General features: G+C 44.9%; 1 protein-coding gene across 2 annotated transcripts in view; it reads right to left on the bottom strand.

Moving 5' to 3' along the window:
- The window catches only part of lama5 (laminin, alpha 5), a 247,739-nt gene that overhangs the window by 231,430 nt on the left and 905 nt on the right, over positions 1–15,404 (bottom strand). For both annotated transcript variants that reach the window (XM_069884131.1, XM_069884132.1), the window contains exon 2: positions 7,418–7,567. In XM_069884131.1, the coding sequence (XP_069740232.1) occupies positions 7,418–7,567 (150 nt within the window). The remainder of the gene's footprint in view (positions 1–7,417; positions 7,568–15,404) is intronic.

The following is a 15,404-nucleotide window of genomic DNA, read 5'->3' as shown; positions in this document are numbered from 1 at the left end:
CCAGTCACAAAAAGACAACTTAAATTATTTTTTCACTACATCTTGAGAAATTTGGAGTGGTGAATAACTGCTTAAGAAATTGATAACTTTAAACGTAATTATTTGGCAAAGAAATGCTATTAAAAGAATAAAGTTTCATTAACAGTTTGATTCATCCATCCCTTCTTTCTCTTACCTCACCCAAATTGGGAGCTCAAAACTTCTCATCCAGAATATGAGTGAGAGTCCAGGAATAGGAAAACAAATATTGACTGCTGTTATGGGCAACAAGTTAAACAACCAGTTCTGGAGTTACAAAAGTGACCTCAAAATGTCCAAACTTGCCTCGGAGCCATTAGAACATACTAGAGGTCACCACTGTGACCCTTGGGTCAAGAGCTGGCATCATAGCCCCAAAATGGAGTCAATATTTATACAAGGCACAAATATATTCAATGCTTAAAGGGTTAATCCTGAAGCAGGCTTCAACAAGAGTGGACAATTAGTTCAACGAGCAAGACTTTACAAGCACCTGATTGTAATGTGGTATTTGTTTGGAATAATTGTGCAATTAAATAATCAATTACGAAGCTCATAACATTTAATTTTGGCATCCTGAGGACTTCAATCTGTTTCTTCCCCCTTCTTCAATAGGGCTTGCAAATGTCAGTAATCTATCTTTACTTCCTATGGGTGCTGCAAGACTGGCTGAGTTCCTCCAGTATTTCTGTGTGGTTTTGATATTCACATGTCAATCTAGAAGCATTTTAAATCCTACCATTGTATCTGCTTCCACCAATTCTCCTGCAGTCCATTCCAGGCAACCACCACTCTCCCACACATCTCCCTCAAAATTCATCCCTCCGTGTGGCAGAATTGTCTGAATTAAAGTTGAACTAATTAGCTGTCAGGGTTGCTAAGGAGATGCGGTTTCAAACAACTCCCCAGAACAGAATTTTCCTGATAGATGGTAGAATCTTTAGAAAAGAAGCAAGGCACGTTTATCCACACAGCCGACAAATCCAACAGAAGCTTTCCAACATTCAGTGGCTATGCTGTCTGGTACAGCAGAGCTGCTTGTAGCCTGCCACAATCACTAACCAAGTCAGACAGATGAAACAAACAAGCTGGTCGTTCTCCATAGCATGTGGAGTGATAAATCTGTTAGACAGGCTGCAGTCCCTCAGGATCAGAGCATACAGATAATGATGTCCATGCACCTTGACAATGCAACAAGGAGGCAACATCTTCAGGAAAAGGAGCAGAAATCAGAAAAAGACAAGAAAATATGGAACAGATTTTGGAAGGGGAATCCACCCCCCCCCCCCCCCCCACCTCCCAACCAACAATTTAACTGAGTCTATTCTACTCATTAAATCCTTTCTAAACCCCTTGGATAAGTGGTCCAACACCAGAGTCCTCTCACAGACTAATACTTCCAGAATGGAGGCTCTTGTTACATTCATTTGGCTCTGATGGCAGACCATATTATCACATGTTTGAGAATGGAAATAAGCACTTTCTTACAAGCTCAGTCGCAGGAATAGATTGCCAGGTGGACAGAGGAGAAGATTCGAGCATCGGCTCAAAGTCTCTTTGTTTTTTGGGTTGGGGGGGGCACAGGAAATGTGACAATCCCAGTGATTTCCAGAATTCCGGGCTGAAAATGGGAAAGTTGTATCTGGGAGGAAACAGGCAGTCTCAGGCCCATGCACTTGGACCACACAGAAGCCCTCTGTATGCAGCAGTGTGTACCTCCTCACAAACTGCACATCAACCACCCAGCCCATCAGGCACCTACTACCCCAACTACAAAGGAGTCCACACTCCCCACATTGGCCTCACCAGCCACCTCAGAGCACAAACCAGACAAAGTCTTGCTCCATCCAGGTGGACAGCTGCCACCTTTATTAATCAAAGGACTTGAGCACACTGTCCATAACGTGTTGAAGTCAGGGATGCAGTGCTCCTGGGGTGCTGCTCTGGGCACCTCCTTGTCGCTTTTTTTTGGGGGCTCCTACACCTAAAAAAATTAGCACTACACTTAGAGGTGAATAATGTTGAACAAGAGCTTGCAGTAACATCAGGCAATTCAACTGAATGTAAAAGAGTCAGCACACTTCAGATTCTGGTCAGTGATGCGCATTCTACAATTAAACTCACTTTGTTTCTTATTTCTGTGAATCCACCCTTGACAGAAATGTGGATTCACTTTCCATTCATCCAATAGGAGCCATTATTGACAAATAGAAATCAATTGGGAAGCAGCTGAAAACAGAAAACTTCACCGGGAGACCATTGGATTTCAGAAGAAGTTAACAACTCAGGGGACAATGCTGAATAGAATGGAGTTTAGGTTCAATGAGAATCTCCAAACCCTTCAATGTTATTGTTCCTTTTTATGAACATATCAAAAATAAAAAGCAAGTAAAATGCTGCAAATCCAGTCAAAAAACAAAACTTAAGGATAGGACATTTACCTGTAATCTGAAAAATACTTCAAATTAACAAAGAGCAGAAAATATTTATAGTTATCTAGAATTCAAGCAACCAGAAAAAAATTTGCGGAAAATAAGTACCACGAATATGCATGTAACAGTCAAATTTTGTGGACAAAACTTTTAGGGGGTCGACTACTTTCAACCGCCATAGGTACCTGCGTCATTCGGGGAGTCGGGAGTTCCGAGTGGCCGGGACTGGCTGATTAGTCTGCGGTCTGGAAGTCGGGAGCTCGGATGGGTGCGAGGCCAGCTGGGGACTAGGCAAGAGTCCGCAGATGTGGCGTCGGGAGCTCGGATGGCTGGGTAGCCATGGCTACAGTTGGGGTGTTAGGAGCTCTGGTGGGTGAGCCAATCAATCTCAAGCAATCGGAAAATATACTGACCTGCCATCTACCAATCCCCATAGGTGCCGGATACCAGGGTTTTTACTGTATTGTTTATTGACAGGAGGTGATTGGAAGGAAGGCAACATTCTGCTTTGCAACACAGGAAGGACTCTTGGTTCAAACAGCAAAAACTCTGATTAAGTTATTGATAAAGGGAGAGCTTCACTTTTTAAGAAAAAAAATCAATTAGTCCATTAAGGCCACTTCCTGGCCTTGTTTTATTCAGCACCTTTCCCATTCTCAGAAATCTCAAAGTGCATCACAGAAAGAAAGCATTTGAAGTGTAATTTAGCCAAACTGAGCAGCCAATTCATATCCAGGGCTGATGCACTTTATTGGTGCAGAGTGAAAATTGTCACAATTCCTTTGTTCTTCCTATAATTGTATAGTGGATCTTCTATGTCAACCTCAGCAAACAAACGAGAATGCCACATTGATTGGTAAGAGTTTATATTTTAACCACAAGGCAACAGCTCCAGACTGCCCTCAGTACTCCACTCAAATGTCAGCACTATCCAGGACCTTTTATGTTCTTAAGGAAACTGTAGATAGATTCTTGAAAAGCAAATGGTTGAAAGGTATCCACAGTAGGTAGAAATGCAGAGTGCTTTGCAGCACAGAATAAGCCCTTTGGAACCATCCATGCCAACCAAGCTGACATTTGATTCTTGTCCCATTTGCCTGCCCATCTCCTAACATTATTACACTGAATGCTGGAGCAGGTTGAAGGGGCAGAGTGGTGGATTCCTGCTCCTAATTAGCATGTTCATGTGCGCATATCTATTAACTGCCTTTGGACATACATGAAAGGACAGGCAGACAAAAATTAAAAATATGCTATTTTTCCTCTTTAAAAAGGCAATGGCATTTTAGATTTAGTGCTGATTGAATTCCAAACATTGATTTATGACTAAAGTTCAGTTACTCAATGACTCCAAATCAAACTTCCTGAAATACTGAGAATTCTGGTAACAACCAAATAATCCTTCACTTTCGATTAGCTTTCTGGTACAGTGCACTGAAACAAGACAAATCACTCACTGGACCGAAAAAGCAGAAGTCTTTTTAAATTGACCAGAGGCTCCAAATTTAACTTTCTAAATGGGTTACTTTGTTTGGCATTCGAGGAATGCGAGCAATGCCTGCAGTCATTATACAAGGCTGCTTCAGCGCCAGACACCAGACACATTAAAAAGGTAAAGTGTAGTTATGTTCCTGAGCTTCCCTTCCATCAAAACAATCAACCCCTACCTTCGATTGTTGCACAACATCCTGAGCCCTGGGACCTCACAGTCAGAGGCCGGACATTGTACAAAAGGAACACTGACCTCAAAGCTGCCTTTCACTCCTTGTAACGCACATGTCAATTTGATGACATGTGCACAAAACATTTTTTAAAAATATAGTACTTTATGAGCAAATTACACTGGAAAGAGTGATAGAATATCCTCTTCTGGATCTGGGACAAGCAATACAAAGGTGTTGGGAGGATGGTCTGCACTGAAGGGTTTAGCATTCTCAAAGTATTTGAATTTAGCATACCCGAGCTGTCCTTGGGCAAATTAATATCATTCTTCTTTCATATCATCCATCCATTCCCAATGGAACACATTAATCAGGTAATATTTTAAGTCTGTTGGCAAGTAGAATGCATTCCGCATTGAATCTGATCGTTTAACAGCTTAAGGTCTTTTTGATAGGCTGGTGCTAAAGGATTTGCATAGTACTGTGAGCCATTTCTCACACAACCAAGTTGGTCAATGGTTTGTCCCTCAGGTATCAGCACTCGTTCTGTCAGGGTAATGGCAAGCAAACACATCTTAAATTTCCAGTGTAGTAGCTAGACAGGCCGCGCAAACAAGACAGATCTCAGTAAATTTAAGCACACATAGAACCACACAGACTGCATAAAGTTTGGGTCTCCACAACCAGCATGTGCTTGGAAGAGATGGTGCAAACGTCCACCTTCTTTTTTTGAGATCTGACCTTCTTTAAAAAGCTATGCACTTGTACACGCTGGAGTGCAGAAGAATGGAATCTGATCTAAAAGAAACAAGACTTTGAGAAGGCTTCACAGATAGCAACTGAAAGGCCTCTTCCACTCAACTGTAGTTTAGAACCAGTGATCATTGCCTGTGGGCAAGGTGTGGCCATAAAGATAAGGAAAAATGTCTTCACCCAGGGGCTCGTACATCTTTGGAATCCTCTTCCTCACCATTGTGTGATAACTCAAATTATTGAATGTAACAATTGTTGGTCAAGAGATGCTTTGATTCCAGAGAATCAAGTGATGCGATCTGTCAGATTACTCTCGAGGATCTTAATGTAGTAGCTGAAGCATGCAACCTCAGGGATGAAGGGCTCGAGACTGAAACTTTGACTGACTATTGTTTTCCATGCGTGATCTGCTGAGTTCCTCCACCACTTCTGTATATTGTTCCAGTTCTTCATCATCTGCAGACCTCTTCATTAATAGCTGATATGTGCTTGTCATTGAGACTATTTTACCCATTTGTACATGGGTAACTCCTCATCAAAGACATACCCAATCCAATCTTGTCCAATCCTCCACATACTACCTCCATCTTGTGAACCGTACACGATAAATACACAACCAATATATTGCTTCACATTGATAGTATTTACAATGCAACTTGTGGAGCTCGGGGAAGCAGCCTATTTGACACATAGGACGAGGTTTATTTGATGAACCAGTGAACAGCAGAGCTTTGCCAACACCCTCCAGACCATCAGTCCAGCTCCATGGTACAAAGTAATCAGGAACCGAATGCTGAAATTGATGTGCTCCACAATGTTTTGTCACATGCACCATACTCTACTGTTACCAGTTAATATTCTCCATTGCACATTATAAAATGGGGCACCAAGAATTTAAGTGCAGTCCTATCATTTCAACATGAGCATTGTAAACAATTGACTCTAGCCATTTAATGTAAAACTACATTTCCCTACCTGGCTGAAAAATCTTAACAGTCTTGTACTACTTGTTGCCTCCTGTGGGAGGGGGGGAAGGGGGGGAACCAGGGAGGAGGATGCTCACGTGGTCAGCTTGAACTGGGAAGAGACCTTCGATGGGATATCACACATAAATCATGCTCCTCAATATGGACTTTGGGAAGGAACAGAGCAAACTGTTCCACAGGCCAAATTGACAGGTGGGAAACAGATCAAGTCTGGGGTTAGGCAAAGCCGTCATACATATTTAGTTTGTGAGTCGCAGAAAAGAAGTTCTCCTATCCATCAGGGGAAAAAAAAATACTGGGCACACGAGGGGTGGCAATACCAGGCAGTGACATCGGAAAACTTCTATAGATGTGTGGTGGAAAGTGTGCTGACCAACTGCATCACAATCTGGTATGGAAACACCAATACCCAATCATACAGCCCTCCAAAAGGTAGTGGACACACCCCAGGACATTACAGGCAAAACCCTCCCACTATTGAGTACATCTACAGGGAACAGTGTCGTAGGAGGGCAGGTGCAATCATCAAAGACCCAAATTCTTTGTTCTCACTGCTGCCATCAGCAAAGAGGTATAGGTGCCACAAGACTCGCACCACCAGGAACAGCTGTTACCCGTCCACCATCAGAGTCCTCGAAAACAAACCCAATCAGGGACTAATTTAAAGACTTTTACTTGTGCATTTTATTGATTTTCTTTGCTTTCCTTGTATTGCAGTTTGTTTACATTCGTTATCTGTTTACGGTTCTTTTGATTGTTTACATGTTCATGCTGTGTACAGTTTATTTTTTTGCACTTCCAATTAGTGGTAATTCTGCCTCACCTGCAGGAAAAAGGAATCTCAGGGTTGTATGTAAATGTCATGTATGTACTCTGACAATATATCTGAAATCTGGGCAGGGGGGAGAAGCACGAAGACCAGGCCACCCTCAACATAGATGACATCATCTTCTCAGATACATGGTCAGTCCACAGATTGGTTAACTAGATCCAACAAAAGCATGAGCCAGGTTTGAAATACTACTGTCCAGAAGCAAAATGCCAAGAATTTGTTACTGGAAATGCAACGTGTCCATGAGTTACCTCTACTGATCAATGCAATAGTCAATTTTCTCACTTAATAAAGCACTTGCAGTGAATTGAGAAAAATACTAGATTTATTCATTATGGAAATCAGAACAAACCTATTCTTAACTCCTCTACTGGCATAGGATTCATGATACCATTGTCACATTACAGAAGGCTCAGATCTACTGAAGTGTAAAGCTGGCTTCAGTTTCAGAAGCAGAAATTAACCACAATGTTTGCACTTTCCTCAAGTTGAATTACAAGTACATCACATTCAAGCCTGATCCACTTTGTCTGACAGACAACTGTTGGAAGTCAGAAGCATGACAACTGTCCAATCCAGGGTTGCAGAGGTCAATCCAGAGACCCTGACTTAATCCAAAACCAACCAGGACAAATCCTGGACCCTTCCTGATCTGTCTGACCAAGTCAGCTATTGGCTTGGTCAAAGGACTGAAGAAAATTTACAATAATACACATTTTGTTCAATGCAGCATACCTGGCCAAGGTCAAGGGTAACGTTGACTTCATTGTACTCCAGACCACGAGAAAGAGGAGGGCTCTGCCACCAGCGCTCGGTCCCATCGATGGCATTGGTGCCTGGATGCGCTTTGTTGCTCCCTGCCTTGCATATATCACAATATTGACCCTGGTGAAAAAACATGAATAATGTTGCATTAATAAACAAAATCCATTAATCAAGTGAATAAAAGTATAATCAGCATTCCTCATCTTTGAAGTCAGAAAGCAGTCGAGCGTATCGACTTTACTACAAATCTGGAGTGATGTGTTTAACGGAAAAGATCGTCCCTAGATTCAGGTTGCTGTTTAACACATTTTTCATGATAATTGTTGATATTTTATATTTAATTTCCAGAGTCTAATTAAATGGATTTAAAGACACAAATTATCACCGTGGAACATATCTCTGGATCATTAGTCTCGACCGTGAGGAAGTCAGAGCAGGAATTTAGCCACCAACTTTCCAAACCCCATCACTTGTAAACTTCTGTCCAAATTCTCAATCCTTTCTCTGAAAGGGTTGCCATTATGTTGTGTGCAATTATGTTAGTATCAACCGTATTAGATATTGAAATGATTTATTGTTCAGCCTCCCACACCATTAGTTATGGGCACATCTGGAGCCAGATGTAGGATTTTGAAAGGCAAGCGCCAAGATAGAACTGAATTTAGCTTGCTCAGTCAATTCGAGACCAATGCCTGGATATTCCCTGTGAAAGTGCTTTAAGTCGGGGCATTCCTGTTCAATTAGAGGGTAATGGCTGAAGCAGGTTTCATCACATTTGCATCTTCTCGTGCGAGATACCTTGCCAATGAGTCAGAGTTATAAATTGCAGAAACAGGCCCTTTAGCCTACTCTATCCATGCCCACCCTTTTACCCATCTATACTAATTCTATTTGGCCACAATGGGACTATACCCTTCATGTGGCTTGCATATTTAAGCACGTTTAAATGGCACTTAAAAATAGCAATTACACTGATCCACCAAAAGGCAGGGGGAGAAATGTGTGTATTGTACCACCAACTCTTGTGTCTTACGTATCAAACACCATGCAAAATAACACCAAAAACCTCACACCTAGATCTCCTTTAAAACTCCCTCTTGACTTAATCCCGTGCGCTCTTGCTTTTTGATACACCCTACATGGGGGGGGGGGGGGGGAGGGGGAGATTTAAATAGGAAAAATTGATAACATCTAAAAATATGATGGACATCTTCTGTACAAGATAAATGGCAAGCAAAACTGGCACTCAAATGTGAAGTACCTGGACAAAACTCTGAACCATAGAGAACAGTGTTTCCTGGACAACTCTTCAGTAACTCAGCACAGGTAGTACTGGACTAAATGTGGACCATCAATACGAACAAGTCTAATATGTTACAGAATCAATGTTCTGTGACATAATGTGTGCATTATGCCAAAGCACAACACTCTACTGGAGCTGCCATTCATCATCAATAGCAACAGAGAAACCATGGAATACCTGGATTACAAGACAAAGCCCTGATCATGAGGCTTACACACAGTCATTCCAAGCTATGCTTCTTTCCACTTATGGCTTAGATATCCATCCCCAATGATCATACAAAGCTGTCCATCAGGTGGTGACTTTGTATTCTAGTCCCAAAATTTGAATCCATTGTAATCAAAAGAATGAGTTTTAAGTAGAATTGCATTCAACTTCACCAACAGGCATGAATATCCAGGCAAAGGTGGTGAGATTTCCACTATAATATCTTTCTTCTTTCTTCTTTGGCTTGGCTTCGTGGACGAAGATTTATGGAGGGGTAATGTCCACGTCAGCTGCACGCTAGTTTGTGGCTGACAAATCTGATGCGGGACAGGCAGACACGGTTGCAGCGGTTGCAAGGGAAAATTGGTGGGTTGGGGTAGGGTGTTGGATTTTTCCTCCTTTGTCTTTTGTCAGTGAGGTGGGCTCTGCGGTCTTCATCAAAGGAGGTTGCTGCCCGCCGAACTGTGAGGCGCCAAGATGCACGGTTTGAGGCAAGATCAGCCCACTGGCGGTGGTCAATGGGGCAGGCACCAAGAGATTTCTTTAGGCAGTCCTTGTACCTCTTCTTTGGTGCACCTCTGTCTCGGTGGCCAGTGGAGAGCTTGCCATAGAACACGATCTTGGGAAGGCGATGGTCCTCCATTCTGGAGATGTGACCTACCCAGCGCAGTTGGATCTTCAGCAGCGTGGATTTGATGCTGTCGGCCTCTGCCATCTCGAGTACTTCGATGTTAGGGATGAAGTCGCTCCAATGAATGTTGAGGATGGAGCGGAGACAACGCTGGTGGAAGCGTTCTAGGAGCCATAGGTGATGCCAGTAGAGAACCCATGATTCGGAGCCAAACAGGAGTGTGGGTATGACAACGGCTATACTTCCTTTGATATCAGCAGTTTCCATGTTCAGTTGGGTAATTCCCACTGGGAGCAATTGCCATGAGTTATAAGGAATCCAGGAGGCTTCCAGCACGCAGAAAGTTAACAAAAAAACAGCCACTAGCTGTCCCAATTCTACAGCACACCTGTGAGTTATTAAAAGGATTGGCCCATGATGAACAAGTGGAAAAAGTAGGGAATAGCTAATCTGTTCCCTACTTACTCAAAAAGCACGCAATTTTGCAAAATCCTCCTCACTTGTTAGATTACCTTCCTTGCTTTGTATTTTCCCCTCAGGAGATGTGATTATGCTTTTACAATTCACCTGGCTGTTGGTTAACACAAAGTGTGGCATTAAGCTGTTCCCAAATATTGGCTATGATAGGGCCCCTTAAATTACATGTTAGGACCAACTTGTATATTAAATGATGAAAGATCATCATTGCTGTGTGGTTCAAGAACAATTATCAATTTCTAGGTTAACTTGTGCAGGCATTAAAGCTCAATCTCTACATCATTACCCCAATTCCACAAATAACCTTACTGACAAGGTCAGCATTTATTGGCCATTCATGATAATTATTTTGGAAAGGAGTGCCTTGCCAGGTTATATCAGAGCGCAGTTAAACAAGAACATCTGCAGATGGTGTGAATGTCGTTTAATGCTCACAATTACAAGAGAAATTCAGTAGGTCACACAGCATCTGTAGGAAGCAAAATTAAAAATCCAACTGGTAATGTCAAAGTAGGAGCAAAAAGAAAGCAGGCGCCTGAATAAAGTCAGGGGAGAGAAGGGAGGAAGGGCATGGGGAGAAGCACAGAACAACAGGCAAGAGTTGGACATGGGTGAGGGCACGAGACACAAGCTGAGAAGTTGATCAACTTTAACTTCCCTGGCAAAGCCCTGCACATGTCGCAAATGCTTCTGCCATATTAACAAAAGTTCTCAAGTATTCTAAGAAGCTTGTGGCAGTAAGGATATCAAAAGGATGGAAAGAGGGAGCTAGTAATGTTGCAGCCCTTTTGTGTGAAGTCTCTAGCAGAAGATGACATGGAGATTGCGACGTTAGAAACAGATATTGTCATGTACAAGTCACGAAATTCGGTGTTTTGCAGCAGCATCGGAGTAAAATATTATAAACCATCTTACAATAAATATTTAAAAAAACAATAACACTGCATGAAAAGTGAGGCAGTGTCTTTGGTTCATTGATTATTCAGGAATCTGATGGCAGCGGGGAAGAAGCTGTCCTTGTGCTACTGAGTGTTCGTCTTTTGGCTCCTGTCCCTTTTTGCCCCCAATGGTAGTGGAGTGAAGAGGGCATGGCCAGGGTGGTGAGGGTCTTTGAGGATAGAAGCCACTTTCTTAAGACACCACCTCATGTAGATATTCCTGATGGAGTGAAGTCTGGTGCCTGTGATGTCGTAAGCTAAGTTAACAACCCTTTGGAGTTTTTTCTTGTCCTGAGAGTTGGCGTCTTTGTACCAGACAGTGATGTCACCAGCCAGAATGCTCTCCACAGTGTACCTGCAGAAGTTTTTGAGAGTCTTTGGTGACTTACCAAATCTCCTCAAACACCTCAGAAAGAATAGCCACTGGTGAGTCTTCTTCACGATTGCATCAACATGGAGGCTCCAGGACAGATCCTCCAAGATGTTGACTCCTTGGGCGAGCAGTCAAAGTCAATGTCATTGTGTTGAAAAAGAAAATGGAGGGAGGGTTTTCTTGAGTGCAGATGACAAACTGAGAGTGGAAAACGTGTAATGGTCTCAGTAAACGTCATTATTTCTACCTGGATGTTGTGCAAGGTTAAAAGCTTGATTGAAAAAAATTCAGACATGGAATTCCAGTTGGAATGACAGCATGCCCAAACCACTGAAATCATTCTACCTCCCTCTTTGGACAAGTCTAGTTATCATCTATATCCTTTAGCCATATCTAAGGGATCACTGAATTACCCATCACAGCCTTATGACTTACACCCCAAGTGCTCCATCTTCCTCTCTTGCGGACAACTCAGTCAACAGGCTTGCTGGAAAGCAATCTTGCCAACATTACCCATCCACAACCAACTCTGCCTTCCTGAAATAGAAATATTTTGAACAAATACAGCTGTATGATAAAATGGCATTTGATTCAAATTATTATTAAATTCCCCTCTTAGGAAGTAGTTGAAGAATCAAGAGATGTGAACATTACAAAGGCAACCAGATAAAGTTTCCTTTTGAGGATGTGGTCACATGACCAGCAGGCAACAATGGGATCAGTATCTGCTTCTTTCCAATAAGAGTTCTCATTCTCTCTTCATTCTACATACTGTAAGAGCACCATTAGTGCTTGGTATCTTGTTTCAAATTCACATACTCATAAAAATCACAGTAACATATCCCTGCTGCACTAGCTGGCAGATGCAAGATATCATTTGATGAATGAGGTAGATCATTAAAGCACTGGTCTTCATTGATGCTGTTGCACTGGGCCACTCTTTCAAAGAGGATTGGAAATGTTATAGTTGTTAATACTTGCTGAATTTTTTAAAACGCACCCCTGAAACGGGAAGTTTTTTTTTAAAAAGCCCTTGATGTCTCCTAGCAGCAAATTTTCTGTTCAGTTACAGAGCAAAGAATCCCATTTATGGAAAGAGTTAACGCAAGACTACTGCTGCCAGGAGGGGGAAAAAAATCAATTGCGCTACAATTTTAAAAACAATGCTTAGATCAGGCTTATTTTGGGCAATCGTTTAAAATCTGTTAATGGTTTAAGTCACTGAAATGCACGCCCTCACTGGTCTGTTCTGTTCAGCCACAATGAACAAGACTGCATTTGATGTCAATTAGACTGGAAGAGAGAGTTGTTCTCCTCGGGCAAACGTTTGAGCGAGTTGATCGCAGGGCACAAGATTGTGGCTGGTTAGGAAGAGGCAAGATAATCCCATTAACTGATGGTTTGTGAATTTCAGTCATGGATGCTGGGGCCGGGGTGGGGATGATGAGGCTTCCTGTTCATTTTCATAAAGAGTGGTTATGAATTCACAGTATGTAAGAGAATTTAAAGGCCCTCTGACAGAAATAAAGTACAGGGTTCATTAAAATAAAAATAACATGAGATTGTACAACATAGTCTGCGCGTCTTCATTGGATTAAATGGTTTCCTCTTGTGAACACGGAGGTCTGCTGATGCTGTGATTAAAAACACACAGAAATGCTGGAGGGACTCAGCTGGTCTCGCAGGGTCAAAGGGGTAAAGATAGGTTACCGACAATTCCCTTCCTCAAGGAACAAGCAAAGAACAGGAACAATTCTAAACAAAATAAAGCACCTTAGTTTAACTTGAACCCAGCCTAGATGCGACTAGTTATTGGACATGACCAATTCTAAACGTGCTTGAATGGAGAGCGCATCAGAAAGCCCATAAAACCGTGACGACAACTGGCCTTAATCAGAGCTAAACTTCCCAGGGGAGCTAGTCAAGTTAGCAGCTGAGAGACAGGCAAGCACGGGATTGCATAAAACCTGCACAAACCTGGGCAAATCAGTGACGAAATAAAGGCAGGTGAAGGGGGGGGGGAGAATAAAGGCAGGGGAGGGGGGAATAAAGGCAGGGGAGGGGGGAATAAAGGCAGGGGAGGGGGGAATAAAGGCAGGGGAGGGGGGAATAAAGGCAGGGGAGGGGGGAATCAAGGCAGGGGAGGGGGGAATCAAGGCAGGGGAGGGGGGAATCAAGGCAGGGGAGGGGGGAATCAAGGCAGGGGAGGGGGGAATCAAGGCAGGGGAGGGGGGAATCAAGGCAGGGGAGGGGGAATCAAGGCAGGGGAGGGGGAATCAAGGCAGGGGAGGGGGAATCAAGGCAGGGGAGGGGGAATCAAGGCAGGGGAGGGGGAATCAAGGCAGGGGAGGGGGAATCAAGGCAGGGGAGGGGGAATCAAGGCAGGGGAGGGGGAATCAAGGCAGGGGAGGGGGAATCAAGGCAGGGGAGGGGGAATCAAGGCAGGGGAGGGGGAATCAAGGCAGGGGAGGGGGAATCAAGGCAGGGGAGGGGGAATCAAGGCAGGGGAGGGGGAATCAAGGCAGGGGAGGGGGAATCAAGGCAGGGGAGGGGGAATCAAGGCAGGGGAGGGGGAATCAAGGCAGGGGAGGGGGAATCAAGGCAGGGGAGGGGGAATCAAGGCAGGGGAGGGGGAATCAAGGCAGGGGAGGGGGAATCAAGGCAGGGGAGGGGGAATCAAGGCAGGGGAGGGGGAATCAAGGCAGGGGAGGGGGAATCAAGGCAGGGGAGGGGGAATCAAGGCAGGGGAGGGGGAATCAAGGCAGGGGAGGGGGAATCAAGGCAGGGGAGGGGGAATCAAGGCAGGGGAGGGGGAATCAAGGCAGGGGAGGGGGAATCAAGGCAGGGGAGGGGGAATCAAGGCAGGGGAGGGGGAATCAAGGCAGGGGAGGGGGAATCAAGGCAGGGGAGGGGGAATCAAGGCAGGGGAGGGGGAATCAAGGCAGGGGAGGGGGAATCAAGGCAGGGGAGGGGGAATCAAGGCAGGGGAGGGGGAATCAAGGCAGGGGAGGGGGAATCAAGGCAGGGGAGGGGGAATCAAGGCAGGGGAGGGGGAATCAAGGCAGGGGAGGGGGAATCAAGGCAGGGGAGGGGGAATCAAGGCAGGGGAGGGGGAATCAAGGCAGGGGAGGGGGAATCAAGGCAGGGGAGGGGGAATCAAGGCAGGGGAGGGGGAATCAAGGCAGGGGAGGGGGAATCAAGGCAGGGGAGGGGGAATCAAGGCAGGGGAGGGGGAATCAAGGCAGGGGAGGGGGAATCAAGGCAGGGGAGGGGGAATCAAGGCAGGGGAGGGGGAATCAAGGCAGGGGAGGGGGAATCAAGGCAGGGGAGGGGGAATCAAGGCAGGGGAGGGGGAATCAAGGCAGGGGAGGGGGAATCAAGGCAGGGGAGGGGGAATCAAGGCAGGGGAGGGGGAATCAAGGCAGGGGAGGGGGAATCAAGGCAGGGGAGGGGGAATCAAGGCAGGGGGAGGAGGAATCAAGGCAGGGGAGGAGGAATCAAGGCAGGGGAGGGGGGGAATAAAGGCAGGGTAGGGGGGGGAATAAAGGCAGGGGAGGGGGGGGGGAATAAAGGCAGGGGAAGAGGGGGCAAAAAAAGTCCCTGCAGTCACCAAATCTCCAGTGAAATGTAACACCGACTTTAATAAAGCGAAGTGGGCTGAAACTCGGGAGACCCGCGGAACGGGGCACTGGGGGCGGAGAGAGCGAGGGAGGTCCTCGCATTGCCGATCCGTGATCCGGGATGAAATGGAATACAAATGTTGGCAGTGGAAACGATCAAAGATGCAAGTTGTTTGATGACTGCGGATTGCTAGCATCGCCAGGATGGACCGAACGACGCTCTAACACCCCCCCCCCCCTACCCACCCCCACCCCATAGCATTTTATTTTAATGGAATTATACTAGTGGTCATGCATCTCCTGACTACCTGCAGGCAGCTTATACCTTTCCGACCCCGCTCAGTCAGGCAGAGATTGGCAACAAACCTCATGGGCAGAAGGGGAGCTTTAAGTTTTCTCCCGAGCTCA

The sequence above is a fragment of the Narcine bancroftii genome, chromosome 6 (assembly GCF_036971445.1).
Source record: "Narcine bancroftii isolate sNarBan1 chromosome 6, sNarBan1.hap1, whole genome shotgun sequence".
NCBI classification, from domain to species: domain Eukaryota; kingdom Metazoa; phylum Chordata; class Chondrichthyes; order Torpediniformes; family Narcinidae; genus Narcine; species Narcine bancroftii.
This window is presented reverse-complemented; position numbering and strand designations above follow the sequence as displayed.